The 16,297-nt window shown below is 48.8% G+C and overlaps 1 protein-coding gene across 1 annotated transcript in view; it reads right to left on the bottom strand.

Annotated features, from left to right (window-relative positions):
* PTK7 (protein tyrosine kinase 7 (inactive)) overlaps window positions 1–16,297 on the bottom strand; it is a 632,664-nt gene that overhangs the window by 417,551 nt on the left and 198,816 nt on the right. The window contains exon 3 of the mRNA XM_085610156.1: window positions 1,228–1,330. Within this exon, the coding sequence (XP_085466282.1) occupies window positions 1,228–1,330 (103 nt within the window). The remainder of the gene's footprint in view (window positions 1–1,227; window positions 1,331–16,297) is intronic.

The raw sequence follows: 16,297 nt of genomic DNA, 5'->3' as shown, positions 1-16,297 counted from the left end.
CCTAGAAAAGCTTGCTTTAGATCGATCCAATTCCACATTATCCACAGGGTATATCTCTCCCCAGATGAGATAAATAGGCTCTTTCATAGACAGGACGCGTGTTGTCTGCGTTGCAAGCTGGTAGATGCAGATTTGTTGCATACGCTCTGGTCTGCATTCATTCTGGAATGGGGTATGGGGGTATGGGCCACTAGCACTGACAGGGAGGTTCCACAGACGTGGGAGGCATGTATCACAGGCGTGCTCCAGAGAAACAAAAAACAAAGCATCTTCTAGATTTTTAGATTTGGGTTTAGTTGTGGCCAAACGGCTTATTACAGGTTGGCGGAAAGCGGAACAGCCCCCACCGAAGGAGGCCTGGTTTCTGTCAATGCTGAATTGGGATAACGCAGAGGCGGTCTCCTTAGTACGCGAGGATGTGCTTGGGCTTCATAAGTTTCCCATCTCTGCTGCAAGGAATGTAATGCTGTGTACACTTCAGGAACTGCTGGTGCCGGACGACCCTCCGGATGTCTCTCTTCTGGACTGATACTGTGTAATATGTGTGCTAAACTGTGGCCCGAGACGTACATTGGGTTGGGAGGAGCGTCCCATACACCCCAGAAATGAGGTGCAAGTTTCTCCGAACAGACATGAAGTGCAACTATATGGATTGTTGACAAGGTAACGTCTCACTGCAACTGAGATCCATGTTTTTTTACCTACCTTTAGAAGGCTCCTGCTCCCCTTCCCAGAAATACCCCCCATGCTGTTTTTATATTACAAGTTACTAACAAGACTATTTACTTGCATAAACAGATTGCGGTGTTATGACAGAGTGAAGCCATACAAGTTGTATATAGGCAATTGATATGTGCATGCATAGCAGAATGTTATGTATTACCACAAGAGGTTATAGTCATGCTGCAGAAGGAACATAGTTAAGTGCGTGATTAAGTATGCCATTTACGGTTACTAGAAGCAACAGATAATGGGGATGTTTTCATAGCGATGTGATGTTGGGTTACGAATTTGGCTTGGTTGACTACCTGCTGCCTCTATATGACCATTGATATGTTTGTATACTGTCTTGCGGTTATATACAAAACTTTAATAAACAGATCAAACAAATAAAAAGAGGGTAGACTCCTTCAAAGATCTCCAAGGAGGAAATGTAAGAGTGTGCAGTAGCCAGCAGTGACTGAAGTGAGTGAGACAAGACCAGAGCTACTGGCACCATGGCCTTACCGTGGATGGCCATCGATTTGACATCGCAGTGTGACGGGGGCAGAGGTCTGGATGTCAGAGGCAGCCGCAGGACTCTTCAGCACCACTCCTCCACTCTCCAGCCCTGCGAGGAGAAAAGACGGTTCTATGGTCAGCCGACTTGTGAAAATCAGGATTATGATTTGAGCTCAAGTTAAAGTTTCTCATATAGACAAAGTGAAGGGCAATGCAAGCATTTGAAACAATTACATATACTTTCCCTGAATGGCCAACTAAAATCAACAGCTGTAGGTCTTGCTCAATAATAGGTTTGCCCAGAGAGGTCTCAGTATTTCTTTAAGACTGCCACATATTTCTTCCACGTCAATAAGGATTAGGAACAAACCCATTGAGTAGCACAAGGCAGCAGCGAAGGAGATCTTTCATGGAGTGGAGGCATGTTGTCACAATCACAGCTCACTTGAAACTGAAAGGTAGTTTGCAATAGGCAACGTTTAAGATACCAAGCTCACAGCTTTTGAGAAGAGTTCCCTGGAAGATTCTGTAGGCAGCATTTGGAAAGCAAGCTCAGGGTCTGCCTTGGATCCAAGCCCTCCCAGGATTTTAGCTCTTCCTGTTCCCTCTAATAATATTTTAGTTAAAGCGCTTTTCAACAAGTCGCTGGAAGGAAGAGGCATGCCCGCCGCACGGAAAAAGGCTATACTTCTGCCTTTACTAAAAAAATCAAATGAGGAACCACCCTGCCTCAGCAATTACACACCTATCTTCCTACTTTTAGCATTTGGAAAAACTGGTTAACGGTCAGCTTATGAGGTTCATTGAGGACAAGGGTATTCTCCATTCCTCTCAATCTGTTTTCACTCTCGTTTCAGTACAGAAGAGGTGCTTCTAGAAGTTACTAAATGCATTAGACCCAATCCCGACCACAGGAAAAAAGCAGGGATCATCTTGATAGACTGTGAGAAAGTGGGTTTCTGTTGCAGTAACCCCCCCTTTTCTTTGCCTAATAGCTGATGCACTTTTCCTTGTTGTGCCCTGGGCTCCTGCCAATCAGGTCCCAGGGCCTATGTTCCTTCCTTAAAACACACAAACTCCCAATTGGCAAACCCTGGCCACATGTCAGCCCCTGGTAAATGGTACCCTAGGTACCTAGGGCCTTGTTACCAGGGAAGGCCTCTAAGGGCTGCAGCACTCATTGTGCCACCCTTAGAGGCCCTGTACCCTTACACACACACACTGCCTTTGCAGGCTGAGTGTCTGGGTGCAGGACAAAACGAAGAGTCGACATGGCACACATCTCTGTGTGCCATGCCCATTACCTATACTGCCAAGGCATATGTCAGCCACCCCTCTGGCTGGGTGCCTTATGCCTATGGTGTGGGCACAGGAGCAGGAGCCCTGTGCCCCTACAGTACCCAGGTCCATTCCTGGGCACTGTAAGTACAGTGCTGCCTTTTACAAGTACATGGTGCTGAGAGCTCGTCAAACACGAACTCCACAGCACCATAATGGCAACACTGAAGACTGGGAAGTTTGGTATCAAACTTCTCAGCACATTAAACCCACACTGATGCCAGTGTGGGATTTAATGTACTAAGCACCCCAGAGGGCATCTTAGAGATGCCCCCTTACAGCTAACCTACAATCCACGTCTGCTCTGAGGCTGCCCAGGCTGCCACACAGCAGACACGTTGCTGGACCCCTGGGTGGGAGAGCCCCTGCTCTCCCGGGCCTGCAACAATGCACATCCTGGGTGAGGTGAGAAATCTCCTCCCCCAGGATGAGCAAAGGGAAGCTTCAAAGGCATGCCGCCAGTTGGAGTTTCCCCAGGCCACTGCAACCCCCCACTCTGGCAGGAAGCTTGGCCGGAAACCCCATACAAGGACAGGGGATGTGCCAGCCTGCCCACCCCACCCCTCAGGTGGGGGAGGCGAGGTGAAGCACATCTCCGGGCTCTCGCCATCTTGAAGATGGGAGGCCCTACCCTATCAGGATTAGGCTACTGCCCTCCTCCCACAGGAGAGAGGCAGGATAGGGGGTGTACCCACCCCAGGACAAGGACCCATTGGTCCCTGGCCTTCACCTACCTGTAACGCCCCTAAATCTAGTATTTAGGGGCCCCCTGAACCTTCCTTCCCCAGATTCCAGATAGAAAACTACAAGAAGAGCAAGAAGAACAAGGACCTGCCCTGCAGCTGCTAAAAAGAGAAAAAGACACCAACTGCTTTGGCCCCAGCCCTACCGGCCTGTCGACTCTCGAACCTGCACCAGCGCGGCATCTCTCGTGGCCAGCAACCTCACCAACCCCGGAGGACCTGGCTACCTGTTGGCTCTAAGCCCCTGGGTCTCCCATGAGTAGAGGCTCTACTCAAGAAACCTATTTTTAACCCTGGGCAGCAGCCCGGAACCGCGGACCCAACACACTCTGCGCCAGCCAAGCCTGGCCAGTGCCGGAGTGGACAAAGACCCTGAGGACGACCCCACGGCGACTGTGACCCCGAGTCCGGCACCCAAGGACCCCCCTCGACATTCCGGAAGAAGCCTGCAGCCTCAGAACAGAGTGCCACCCCAACCGCGATCAACCAGAGGGTAAGATTTCCGACATCAAAAGGCACCCCTGCACCCGGTGCCCTGCGGCCCCCTGTGCCCAATCCCGGGGTACCCACCTAACCTACAACTACCCAACTTACCTCTCGAAGTGGTGGTGGCACCTGAAGCATCCTCGTCCCCGAGCCTGCAGCCTTCCTTCCAAACCGGAACATTCCCATTGACTTCCATTGAGCGCCCGAAGGCTCAAAAGCACCCTGCACCCAGCCGCCCGAGTGGCCCTGGCAGTGCCCTCTCTACACTAACCTACTTCCCCACTTGCTCTGAGTAAGTGACCAGGAGCCCAGCTCCCACAGCCGCGTGGCTTGCCAGACAGCAGCCACCAACCAAGGCCCCCCTATCCCTCATAGGATAACATTGGGCCTAACTCTCTCTGCACCCGGCCGTCCTGAAACCGCTGAGGGTGAACCAACTGTACCTACCTGACCCTGGGGGACCCCTGAGTCCATGCCCGGAATTTCAATTCTACCAGTCGAGTACTTACCCTTAAACCGCTAACTTCGTTTTCCTCATAGGGTAACATTGACTGACTTTTTCTTCAAAAATCTTCTAAGTGTGAACTTTTCAAAACTGCAAAAATTCACCAAAAATCAGCCAAGTGACAAAAACGAATTTACTCACCTGCTCCTAGGTGAGCCCCCAGTGCTGGATCTTGGTGCCCAGCCCTGACTCTGAAAAGTGTTCACAACTATACTTACCTCTAACTCATTTTTCTCCCATAGGAAACCATTGTCTGCTTTTCTGTGAAATTTCTTCTAAGTGTCTACTTTTGCAAATTTGAAATATTCTTTTAAAATCGTACCATTTCTGCAAACGAAATTACTTACCTGCTTTTGATAAGGACCCCAGTCCTGGGTCTAGGCACCCAGTCCTGGATTACTAAAGTAACAATAAAGTACTTTACCTGCAATTTGAATTTCTTGCCATAGAGATCCATTGAATGTTTTCTGTGAAATATTTTCTAAGTGCTAACTTTTGAAATAGCTAAATATTATTTAAAAATCATTACAGTTATTAAGTCGACTTTCATCACTTGATTCTGAATACTGACCCCAGGCTGGTTCTAGGAGCCAGACCTGGAATTCCAAAAGTAATCTGAAAAGTAATTTATTACAAATAACCTGAATTTACCATTGAGCTCAATGCATTGTTATGTTTAGGAAATAGGATTGTTTATTGCAACCAACTGTGACTGTTTACACAAATTTATTGCCTAAAACAAAAGTATTTATATTCAACCTCTCATTCTGAGAAAGTATATTTTTACTCCCTTTGTGGTTCTAAAAATAAAACAAGCATATATTTTATATATATAAATCATTGGCCTAGAGTTCAGTTATTGAGTGTGTGAAACCATTTGCTGACTGAGTGTGTACAATAAATGCTTTACACTGTCCTCTGGTACTGCCTTACTGCTCGACCAAGCTACCACTTTTGAGAGTAAGGTCATACCTAACTTTGACCTCTATCAACCTCTGGGGGACTGTGGACTCTGTACACCCTGTACCTATTAGGGAACAGTATATACAGAGCCACTTTCTCACATAGACCTATCAGCTGCATCTCATACGGAGTCCCACTAGAATAATCTCATGATACTGGAAGAGGCAGCAATTGTGGACACAGCTTGAAGGTGGCTGAAATCCTTGTGGAATAGAGTACAGGCGGTGTACTTATCTCAGTACATAGAGGAATGGGATGCGATGTGCCGGAAGATCCGGCGCCAAGCCCTACGCTAGTCAATATCTATATGGCACCCCCTTGGTGCGAGTACTGGAGCCATCGGGCTTCAATATTATGTCATATACTGATAACACCCAATTGAGGCTAGCCTTTCACCATTCGATCAGCAAACTTTCAACGATGCCTTAAGGACATGGCTCATTGGATGAACAATAGCAGTCTTTAGCGGAACCCTGATAAGGTGGAGATTTTGTTGTTTGGGGTCTCCTCCACTCTGGACAATAAAAGTTTCTGGCCTGCCCGATTAACGGAACCGCCTACCCCACAATTGTGACAGCAGTGGTTAAAAATGTAGGTGTGAAATTTGATAAGTACTTATCTTTTAAGACACGAAAATACAAGCTCTGAAAGGAAACTTTTTGTCAGTGTTTAAATCTTTTTAAAAAAATCCTATGGAATGTCTGCCTTTGGAAACACACAAAGTTACTTTGATGAATTGCCAAATACACACCAACTGGTGCAAACGGCTGCAGAACGGCTAATCCTGAATGTCCCGAAAAGGCAGTCCATCTGCATGGGATTCAGGGCTTTGCACTGGCTCCCCATCAGGCAACAAGTCGCATTTAAAGCCTTAATTGTTTTGTTTTTTTATGGTTTAAATCTGTTTATTGATTTCAAGCAAACAGTGAACAACAACACCCTCAATTCCAGAGGCACAATACCAACGAGGCAACTGGGTTGCCAAGCTGAGCAAAACTACGGGCAGTAGACACAAACCGGGCCAAAAAAGATGTGTTTTTTTTTTAAACAGACTTTATTGGTTTTCAGAAAACATGAGTAATCAATTCACAAATGTTCTTCGGATTATGCTTGAGCCCCAAGGAAGCAATTTACCATTATGCCCCTCAGTATGTCCACTGCAAGTGTCCAGCAGTACCATTTGTGGAATAAGAGGACAATATCCATTTCAGTCCCGGGTCGTTTGTTAAATTGATGTCTTCCAATAGCTGCAACCACAGTGCATTATTGATGCGACCCCCAAGGCTCCTCTCTCAACTTAATTCCCCCCGTGTAACTCCCCCCACCTCCCACTCCCCAGGCATGCCACTTATACACAGCGCAACTAAGTGCAGTCGTATGAGTATCCAAACAAGCGAGCTGTGCGATTCCATGCAGTATGCATCAGTGCTCGTGCAGTATAGGGTATAAATGTGTCCGTGCTAGTGCAGTATAGGGTAAATGTGTCAGTGCTAGTGCAGTATAGGGTAAATGTGTCAGTGCTCGTGCAGTATAGGGTAAATGTGTCAGTGCTCGTGCAGTATAGGGTAAATGTGTCCACGCTAGCGCAGTATAGGGTAAATGTGTCAGTGCTAGTGCAGTATAGGGTAAATGTGTCAGTGTTAGTGCAGTATAGGGTAAATGTGTCAGTGCTCGTGCAGTATAGGGTAAATGTGTCAGTGCTAGTGTAGTATAGGGTAAATGTGTTAGTGCTAGCGCAGTATAGGGTAAATGCTATAATAGTCCTACCCGGTGGGGGACCAGGAATCAGCGACATTAGCAGCACCAGAAGGTCAGTCACCCTCACCAGGGTCTTCCCCATCAAGGCCTTCCCCTTCGTCATCAGCTGGGTGCTTCAGGAGCTCTACAAGTGCCACCCACGCCCTTGCTGCCTCCAGCGTCTTCTCGTTCCCTCTCTTGCGGGCCATTTTTAATCGGAACATCCCCTCATCCAACTAGCCACTCTAGGACCCCTTCCTGCCTTCCAATGGCTAGTAATCTCTTGTTTCGGCAATACCAGCCCCAAATCTATAAACTTACTAGTGACCTTATTCCTGGCCGTGTGAGGGAACCAATGTAGCAAACATCCTGGGGTCAGCTCCACTTCCCTCTCTGTTATAGCCGTCAACACTGGTCACATTTAAAGCCTTAAGGATAACTTTTCAAGATCTACATATAAAAGGCCCCATCAGGACAGAGTTGAAGTGTACATTACAATTAGGGCATTGTGGTCTGCTAACCAGCACTTGTGAGGCATTCCAAAGGCGTGCAAAGTCAGATTAGGTAGTAGATCTTTTTCTGTACAGGCACCAAGGCTCTGGAATGCCTTGACAAAGCAGTTACAGGAGACAAAACTTGAAATGGCTTTTAAAAAGGGACTAAGACCTTTCTCTTTAGAGAGCTTTAGTTAAAAGGCAGTGTAGGGAGTTGGCTCTGTATATACTATACCGAAGTAAGGTATGATTTGCACAGAGTCCAGGGAGTCCCAGAGATATAGCAGAGGCTAAATTAGGTAAGTACTAACAACTCTCTTTGTGGTAGTGTGGTCGAGCAGTTGGGCTTATCCAGGAGGGTGTATAAAGCATTTATTATATTCACTCACTCAAGACTGACAGCACACACGCAGCAACTGAATCCAGACCAATTCGGTAGGTAAAAAAAAAAAAAAAAAAGGTATACTTTTGTTTGCAATCGTTTCAGGTTTGTATTGGCTTTCAAAACAGTTTAATCTACACAGTAATTATTTTGGAATACTTTTAGATTACTTTTGGATTACATCGACTACTCAGGGTGGTATGCATAGATACCACACCGGGGATCTCACAATACTAGGTAAGAGACTTTTGAAGGTTTGCAGTTTAGTTTTTCTTTCATACAAAGTTCAGCTCAACACAAAACATTTTCATGAACAGAACATCATAACATTGGTTCCTATGGGGAAAAAGTGTTAGCGGTTTCTCAGGTAAGTAAATGGCTTACGAGAGGGAGTTTTGGGTGTTAGGACCAAGGTTCCCCAAGGTAAAGGTAGGCACTCAAATTGAACCACCAGCAGCAGCAGTGGGGCGACTGGGTGCAGGGGCCCAATGTTAACCCAATGGGGTTGAGGGGGCCTTCGGTCACGGACTGCTTACGAGCAGGCCACTCGAGAGTGGGAGCAAAGGTCCTGGGTTAAGGTCAGCACTTCAGGGGCCAACAATCAGCACAGGAACTGCATTACCAGCAGCACAGGGACAGCTGGGTGCAGTGTGCCAAGAAGAAATAAGGGACGCTGTGGATTCCAATGGAGACCTCCAGTTCGGAAAAGAGGCTGCAGGCTCGGGCAGGGAGACTTCCTGAAGGTGACCAACGGCTGTAGGAGTAAGTTGGGTTCTTGGGGGATGCCTGGACACTGTCAGTTGGATCACACAAGGACAGGGGGTGTCAGGTGCAGGCGTGTCTTTTGGCGTCATGTCTTCTTACCAGCTCCAGTTGAGGGAGACCCTTCAGGTTGAGGCTGAAGGCGTCATGTTTAAGCTTGAGGGAGGTCTGGGATCACCAGATCCCAGGTCATGATCGCCAGGGAGACCTCCTTGTGGTGTTGGGCCACTCTAATTCAGGCTGTGGGCGTCATGTGCAGAATGGTGCAGAACCGCAGACCGAGCTGGGTCCAGGTTCTGGTCTTGAGTGCAGGGCAGGTCCTTCGGGCTCTGAGGGGCTGCTGGACACGCCGGTTTCTTCACTGTAGGCAGGTCGGAGTCAGGACAGGCCAGTAGGGCTGGGGCCAAAGCAGTAGGTGTTCTCTTTTTTCTGGGTCAGCACAGCTCTTCGCTCCTTATTGCCTCTAATCTGAGGAGGCAAGGTTCAGGGTTGCCCCTAAATACTAAATGTAAGTGCGTTATAAGGGTGTGCAGGTCAGGACCAATGGGTCGCTTCCTTGAGGTGAGTACATCCATTATTATACCATCCTCCAGTGGGAGGGGGGCATGAGCCTCTTCCTGATTGGTTGGGTCCCCTCATTTCCAAGATGGAGGGGACAGAGATGTGTGCTTTACCTCCTAGCTCGGTTTTCCCGCCGATTCTACCACCCAAAGTGGGGGTCAGAACCGGTGTGAGTCAGTCGCTGGGGACAGCAAAAGGCGGGGTCAAAGTACAAAGGCGGCAGGCCTTTGAAACTTACCCTTTTGTGGACCCTACCTATTCTGGGCGAGGAGGCATAACTCCTCTGCCAAGGATGGGCTTGGTTTCTGGACCCAGAAAGCGGAGGTTCTCTACCCAGGGGTCCATAAACCTGTCCGGTGGTGGCTACTGGCAGGCAGCCATTTAGGAACCACACCGGGATGGTCGTTTTTTGGGGGCATCTCCAAGATGCCCTATGTGTGCATTTTACATTAAATCCCACACTGGCATCAGTGTGGGTTTAATGTACTGAGACGTTTGCTACCAAACTTCCCAGTTTTTTTTTTTATCAACTCTTTTTATTGAAAAAGACATGACATGGTTACAATGCGACATCAAACAGATGACTAGTAACATACTTGCAGGCAGTACATCCATATGGAAGTAGACCCATTGACATAGGACCAATACCGATGAGAATATGTAGCTAATGCAATATCTCCCCAGCTCTGGGCAGCTCACAAATGTCTCCCCGATAGGAATTCCATGTCCCCCATATTTGCGACCATTTTTTCGGACACCCACGGGATTCGTATATGGGCTTTTCAGTTACCATACTCCAGTCCATATGGTTAGCCCAGTCGGCGATCGTCGGTGGTCTTGGGGCTCGCCACAGTCGTGCAATATTTAGTTTGGCCACCATGAATCCTAGAGTGGCCCAGATTCTTTCCTTGGCAGTCAGATCAGTGGGATCCCAAATGTTTAATAGCACCAATTTAATGTTGCACTGCACCTGTTTCCCCAATACCTCTTCCATCATGAGCACCACACTCACGCAGTACTTCTGAATCCCGGCACACTCCCATAGTGTATGAATGAAGGTGCTCTCCTGCCCACACAGTCTCGCACAACCACCATCTTGGGTATACCCCATACGGACCAGTGAGGTCCCTGACAAATACACCCTGTGGAAAATCTTTAATTGGACCAATCGGAATTGGGAGGAAATGGCAACCTCACGGGGAGAAGCCACCACAGCCCGCCACGCCTCATCGTACAGACCACTCACATCGTGGTCCCATTTACCTCTCAGACAAGTCAGGGGATCCGTCATGTTAATGAGCTTTTTATAGATAAGAGATATAGCCTTTTCAGGCAGGTCACCGTCTAGGATCCTATCCTCGAGGGGAGGAGTTAGGCAAGACGGTACCCATTGGAAGAGCTGCGAACAGGGCTTGTCTAATCTGCAGATACCGGAAATATTCAGTTTTTGCCATCTCGTAACTCTGCTGAAGTTGAGAAAAGGGTATGATTGCGCCCGATTTCCAGAGATCCCCAACCCTGGAGATACCAATGAGATCCCATTTATCAAAGCCTTTACAGCGAAACAGCCTACCCAACTGATCACAATGCCAGAGCGGCGTGACTTGTGTGAGTATGACCTCCCAGCCCAGGCTCCTGTTTGCGTCTTTCCACACCTGCACAGCATGTCGAGTCGGGCCGGATAGAGCGAGATTCAGAGACCGCTCGTAAACGGGCCCTCAAAATCACCTCCCGGAAGGAGCCATCTGTCAATCCGAAACGCTGGGTCGTCTTGCGGTCTATAGTGGCATTGGTTGATGGCAGCAAGCTGCGAGGCCCAGTAATACCTTTTGACATCCGGGAGTCCGATACCCCCATCAAACCAATCTATGGTGAGTGTATGTGTGGCAATACAGGAGGGTTTACACTCCCACAGCAAATCACGAACTACACTATCAAGTTCTGAGGCAGCAACTGCAGTGCGTACAAAAGTCGGGGAAGAGACTTCATCTTAAATAAGGCTGCACGTCCCAGGAGAGTCAAGGGAAGTGACTTCCAATGCTGAACATCAGACTTGAGATATGTCAGTGGCGGCCGAAGATTGTGGTCATAGGATTTAGAGATCTTTGGAAACCCATATTCCCAGATATTTGAAGCCCTCCTCAGCCTGTGTCAACTGGCAACTCCGGGGGGAGTGAAGGACACCGTCCGTAGAGAACATAAAGCACTGACTTAGACCAATTAATAGTATACTCCGCGAACCTCCCAAACACTTGAAAAATATCTAAGACCACGTTGAGCGACGCTGCCGGGGAGGCCAGATAAAAAAAAGATATCGTCCGCGTATAACGATATGCGGTCCTCCCAACCGTGTGTCCATCTAAGGCCCTAAGGGCGGGATCCTGACGGATCCACGCCACCAGCGGCTCCAAGGCCAAAGCAAAGAGGAGCAGCGACAATGGGGCAACCCTGTCAGGTGCCTCTACCAAGTGAGAAGACAGGCGATTTCCGATTTTTCACGACCACTGGAGCCAATGGTTGATGGTATAGAAGCCGCACCCAATTAATAAACTCAGGACCAAAGCCAAATTTATGAAGCACAGCAAACAGGTAAGGCCACTCAATCGTGTCAAAAGTTGATGCAGCATCTAGGGAACCCACAACTGCATCCTCCCTGATCGTGTCCACCCGGCAAAGTACTCCGTGGAGCCTGCGGAGGTTGAGGGATGTATTTCTCGCCGGCATAAACCCTAACTTCCCAGGTTTTAGTAAAGCCAATATGGAGCTGTGGAGTTTGTAATGACGAACTCCCAGACCATATACTCTTTATGGCTTTACTACACTTGTAATGTCTAGACACTGTAGCGGTACAGGGCGTATGCCACTGTACCCTCACCTGGGGCCAGTGCACCCTACTAGAGGGGTGACTTACCTAGGCCTCAGGTAGTAGGGTGCAGGCATGGCACACAGGGATGTGTGTCTTGTCAACTTTCCACTTTTCTCTGAACCAAAACACACAGCCTGCAATGTCAGTGTGTAGGTGTGTGTGTGTGTTTTAAGGTACAAGACCTTTAAGGGTCTTTAAGGGTGTCACAATATGTGCTGCAGCCCTTAGAGGCCTTTCCTGGGCGCAGTGCCTTGGTACCCATAATACCTTTTACAAGGGGCTTACCTGTGGCCAGGATGGGCCAATTGTTGGTATAGAGGCTCAGCTTTAGGAAAGAACACAGGCCCTGGTGTGAGAAAGTGCCATCTTTCTTGCATGGTATGCCCCCACTTTTTGCTAAATTGCTGAATGTACTTCGATTGAGTGTACCCTGGGTTCCTGCCAATCAGGTGCCCAGGGCCTATGTTCCTTCCTTAAACCACACAAACTCCAAATTGGCAAACCCTAGCCACATGTCAGCCCCTAGTAAATGGTACCCTAGGTACCCAGGGCCTTGTGACCAGGGAAGGCCTCTAAGGGCTGCAGCACTCATTGTGCCACCCTCAGAGACCCTGTACCCTTACACACACACACTGCCCTTGCAGGCTGAGTGTCTGGGTGCAGGACAAAACAAAGAGTCGACATGGCACACATCACTGTGTACCATGCCCATCACCTACACTGCCAAGGCATATGTCAGCCACCCCTCTAGCTGGGTGCATTACGCCTATGGTGTGGGCACAGGAGCAGGAGCCCTGTGCCCCTACAGTACCCGGGTCCATTCCTGGGCACTGTAAGTGCAGTGCTGTCATTTAAGAATACATGGTGCTGAGAGCTTGTCAAACACGAGCTCCACAGCACCATATTGGCAACACTGAAGCCTGGGAAGTTTGGTATCAAACTTCTCAGCACATTGAACCCACACTGATGCCAGTGTAGGATTTAATGTACTAAGCACCCCAGAGGGCATCTTAGAAGATGCCCCCTTACAGCTAACTTGCAATCCACGTCTGCTCTGAGGCTGCCCAGGCTGCCACACAGCAGACACGTTGCTGGACCCCTGGGTGGGAGAGCCCCTGCTCTCCCGGGCCTGCAACAATGCACATCCTGGGTGAGGTGAGAAATCTCCTCCCCCAGGATGAGCAAAGGGAAGCTTCAAAGGCATGCCGCCAGTTGGAGTTTCCCCAGGCCACTGCAACCCCCCACTCTGGCGGGAAGCTTGGCCGGAAACCCCATACAAGGACAGGGGATGTGCCAGCCTGCCCACCCCACCCCTCAGGTGGGGGAGGCGAGGTGAAGCACATCTCCGGGCTCTCGCCATCTTGAAGATGGGAGGCCCTACCCTATCAGGATTAGGCTACTGCCCCCCTCCCACAGGAGAGAGGCAGGATAGGGGGTGTACCCACCCCAGGACAAGGACCCATTGGTCCGTGGCCTTCACCTACCTGTAACGCCCCTAAATCTAGTATTTAGGGGCCCCCTGAACCTTCCTTCCTCAGATTCCAGATAGAAAAACGACAAGAAGAGCAAGAAGACCAAAGACCTGCCCTGCAGCTGCTAAAAAGAGAAGAAGACACCAACTGCTTTGGCCCCAGCCCTACCGGCCTGTCGACTCTCGAACCTGCACCAGCGCGGCATCCCACGTGGCCAGCAACCTCACCAACCCCGGAGGACCTGGCTACCTTTTAGCTCTAAGCCCCTGGGACTCCCACGAGTAGAGGCTCTACTCAAGAAACCTACTTGCTATCCCTGGCACCAGCCCGGGACCGCGGACCCAACACACTCTGCACCAGCCAAGCCTGGCCAGTGCCGGAGTGGACAAAGACCCAGAGGACGACCCCACGGCGACTGTGACCCAGAGTCCGGCACCCAAGGACCCCCCTCGACATCCCGGAAGAAGCCTGCAGCCTCAGAACCAAGTGCCACCCCAGCCGCGATCAACCAGAGGGTAAGATTCCCGACGTCAAAAGGCACCCCTGCACCCGGCGCCCTGCGACCCCCTGTGCCCAATCCCGGGGTACCCACCTAACCTACAACTACCCAACTTACCTCTCGAAGTGGTGGTGGCACCTGAAACATCCTCGTCCCCGAGCCTGCAGCCTCTTTCCAAACCGGAACATTCCCATTGATTTCCATTGAGCGCCCTAAGGCTCAAAAGCACCCTGCACCCAGCCGCCCGAGTGGCCCTGGCAGTGCCCTCACTACACTAACCTACTTCCCCACTTGCCCTGAGTAAGTGACCAGGAGCCCAGCTCCCACAGCCGCGTGGCTTGCCAGACAGCAGCCACCAACCAAGGCCCCCCTATCCCTCATAGGATAACATTGGGCCCAACTCTCTCTGCACCCGGCCGTCCTGAAACCGCTGAGGGTGAACCAACTGTACCTACCTGACACTGGGGGACCCCTGAGTCCATGCCCGGAATTTCAACACTACCAGTCGAGTACTTACCCTTAAACCGCTAACTTCATTTTCCTCATAGGGTAACATTGACTGGCTTTTTCTTCAAAAATCTTCTAAGTGTGAACTTTTCAAAACTGCAAAAATTCACCAAAAATCAGCCAAGTGACAAAAACGAATTTACTCACCTGCTCCTAGGTGAGCTCCCAGTGCTGGATCTTGGTGCCCAGCCCTGACTCTGAAAAGTGTTCACAACTATACTTACTTCTAACTCATTTTTCTCCCATAGGAAACCATTGTCTGCTTTTCTGTGAAATTTCTTCTAAGTGTCTACTTTTGCAAATTTGAAATATTCTTTTAAAATCGTACCATTTCTGCAAACGAAATTACTTACCTGCTTTTGATAAGGACCCCAGTCCTGGGTCTAGACACCCAGTCCTGGATTACTAAAGTAACGATAAAGTACTCTACCTGCAATTTGAATTTCTTGCCATAGAGATCCATTGAATGTTTTCTGTGAAATATTTTCTAAGTGCTAACTTTTGAAATAGCTAAATATTATTTAAAAATCATTACAGTTATTAAGTCGACTTTCATCACTTGATTCTGAATACTGACCCCAGGCTGGTTCTAGGATCCAGACCTGGAATTCCAAAAGTAATCTAAAAAGTAATTTATTACAAATAACCTGAATTTACCATTGAGCTCAATGCATTGTAATGTTTAGGAAATAGGATTGTTTATTGCAACCAACTGTGACTGTTTACACAAATTTATTGCTTGAAACAAAAGTATTTATATTCAACCTCTCATTCTGAGAAAGTATATTTTTACCCCCTTTGTGGTTCTAAAAATAAAACAAGCATATATTTTATATATACAAATCATTGGCCTAGAGTTCAGTTATTGAGTGTGTGAAACCATTTGCTGACTGAGTGTGTACAATAAATGCTTTACACTGTCCTCTGGTACTGCCTTACTGCTCGACCAAGCTACCACTTTTTGAGAGTAAGGTCATACCTAACTTTGACCTCTATCAGCCTCTGGGGGACTGTGGACTCTGTACACCCTGTACCTATTAGGGAACAGTATATACAGAGCCACTTTCTCACACCTGGGAACTGGATTAGCAGGGACCCAGGGCACACCAGGTCAAAGTGCATCATGCGTCAGGCAAAAAGTAGGGTTAGCCATGCAAAAATGGGCACGGTCATACAGGCAGATACCTTTCTTGGCTTAGTGCCAAGAGGCACCCTTGGGGAGCAGCTGCTCGCGTTTCATAAATGAATTTTTATTTATTCTTTCAGAGGTATCCATCATATTGGGTCATGGCACACACGAGACACAAAGAGAGTGATTCACTCAAAGGCATACAGGTTAGAAACGGGAAGAAACAATGGCTGCCCAACCAACCACCAGTCTAAAAAGAAGCTGCATACTCCATAGTCAGCTGAGAAATAGTCATACAGTAGTGTGGCCAACTGCACAGTCCACAGTCTTATCAGCCAAAGAAGCAACCTGTACTTGGGAAGGCACTTGCTCTTTCTTGTGCACATCACCAGCCCGGCTTGCATGGATTGCGCTCACCACAAGGGCCTCCGCAGAAAGGGCTCTACTGCTAGGTGGACACAGTTGTGGTGGTAGCTAAAAGGACTCTACTTCCTGGGCGTCCATCACCGGTGCCGATGAGCAAGCCTTGGCGCACACACAGCACCTCTGACTCGCGTTAATGCATGTATTTATAGTTCACGATACAGAGAACTGGGAATATTACATGCCCTGGGGAGTAGAAGGATGGCGCC

This window comes from Triturus cristatus, chromosome 6 (genome assembly GCF_964204655.1).
Source record: "Triturus cristatus chromosome 6, aTriCri1.1, whole genome shotgun sequence".
In the NCBI taxonomy this organism is placed as follows: domain Eukaryota; kingdom Metazoa; phylum Chordata; class Amphibia; order Caudata; family Salamandridae; genus Triturus; species Triturus cristatus.
This window is presented reverse-complemented; position numbering and strand designations above follow the sequence as displayed.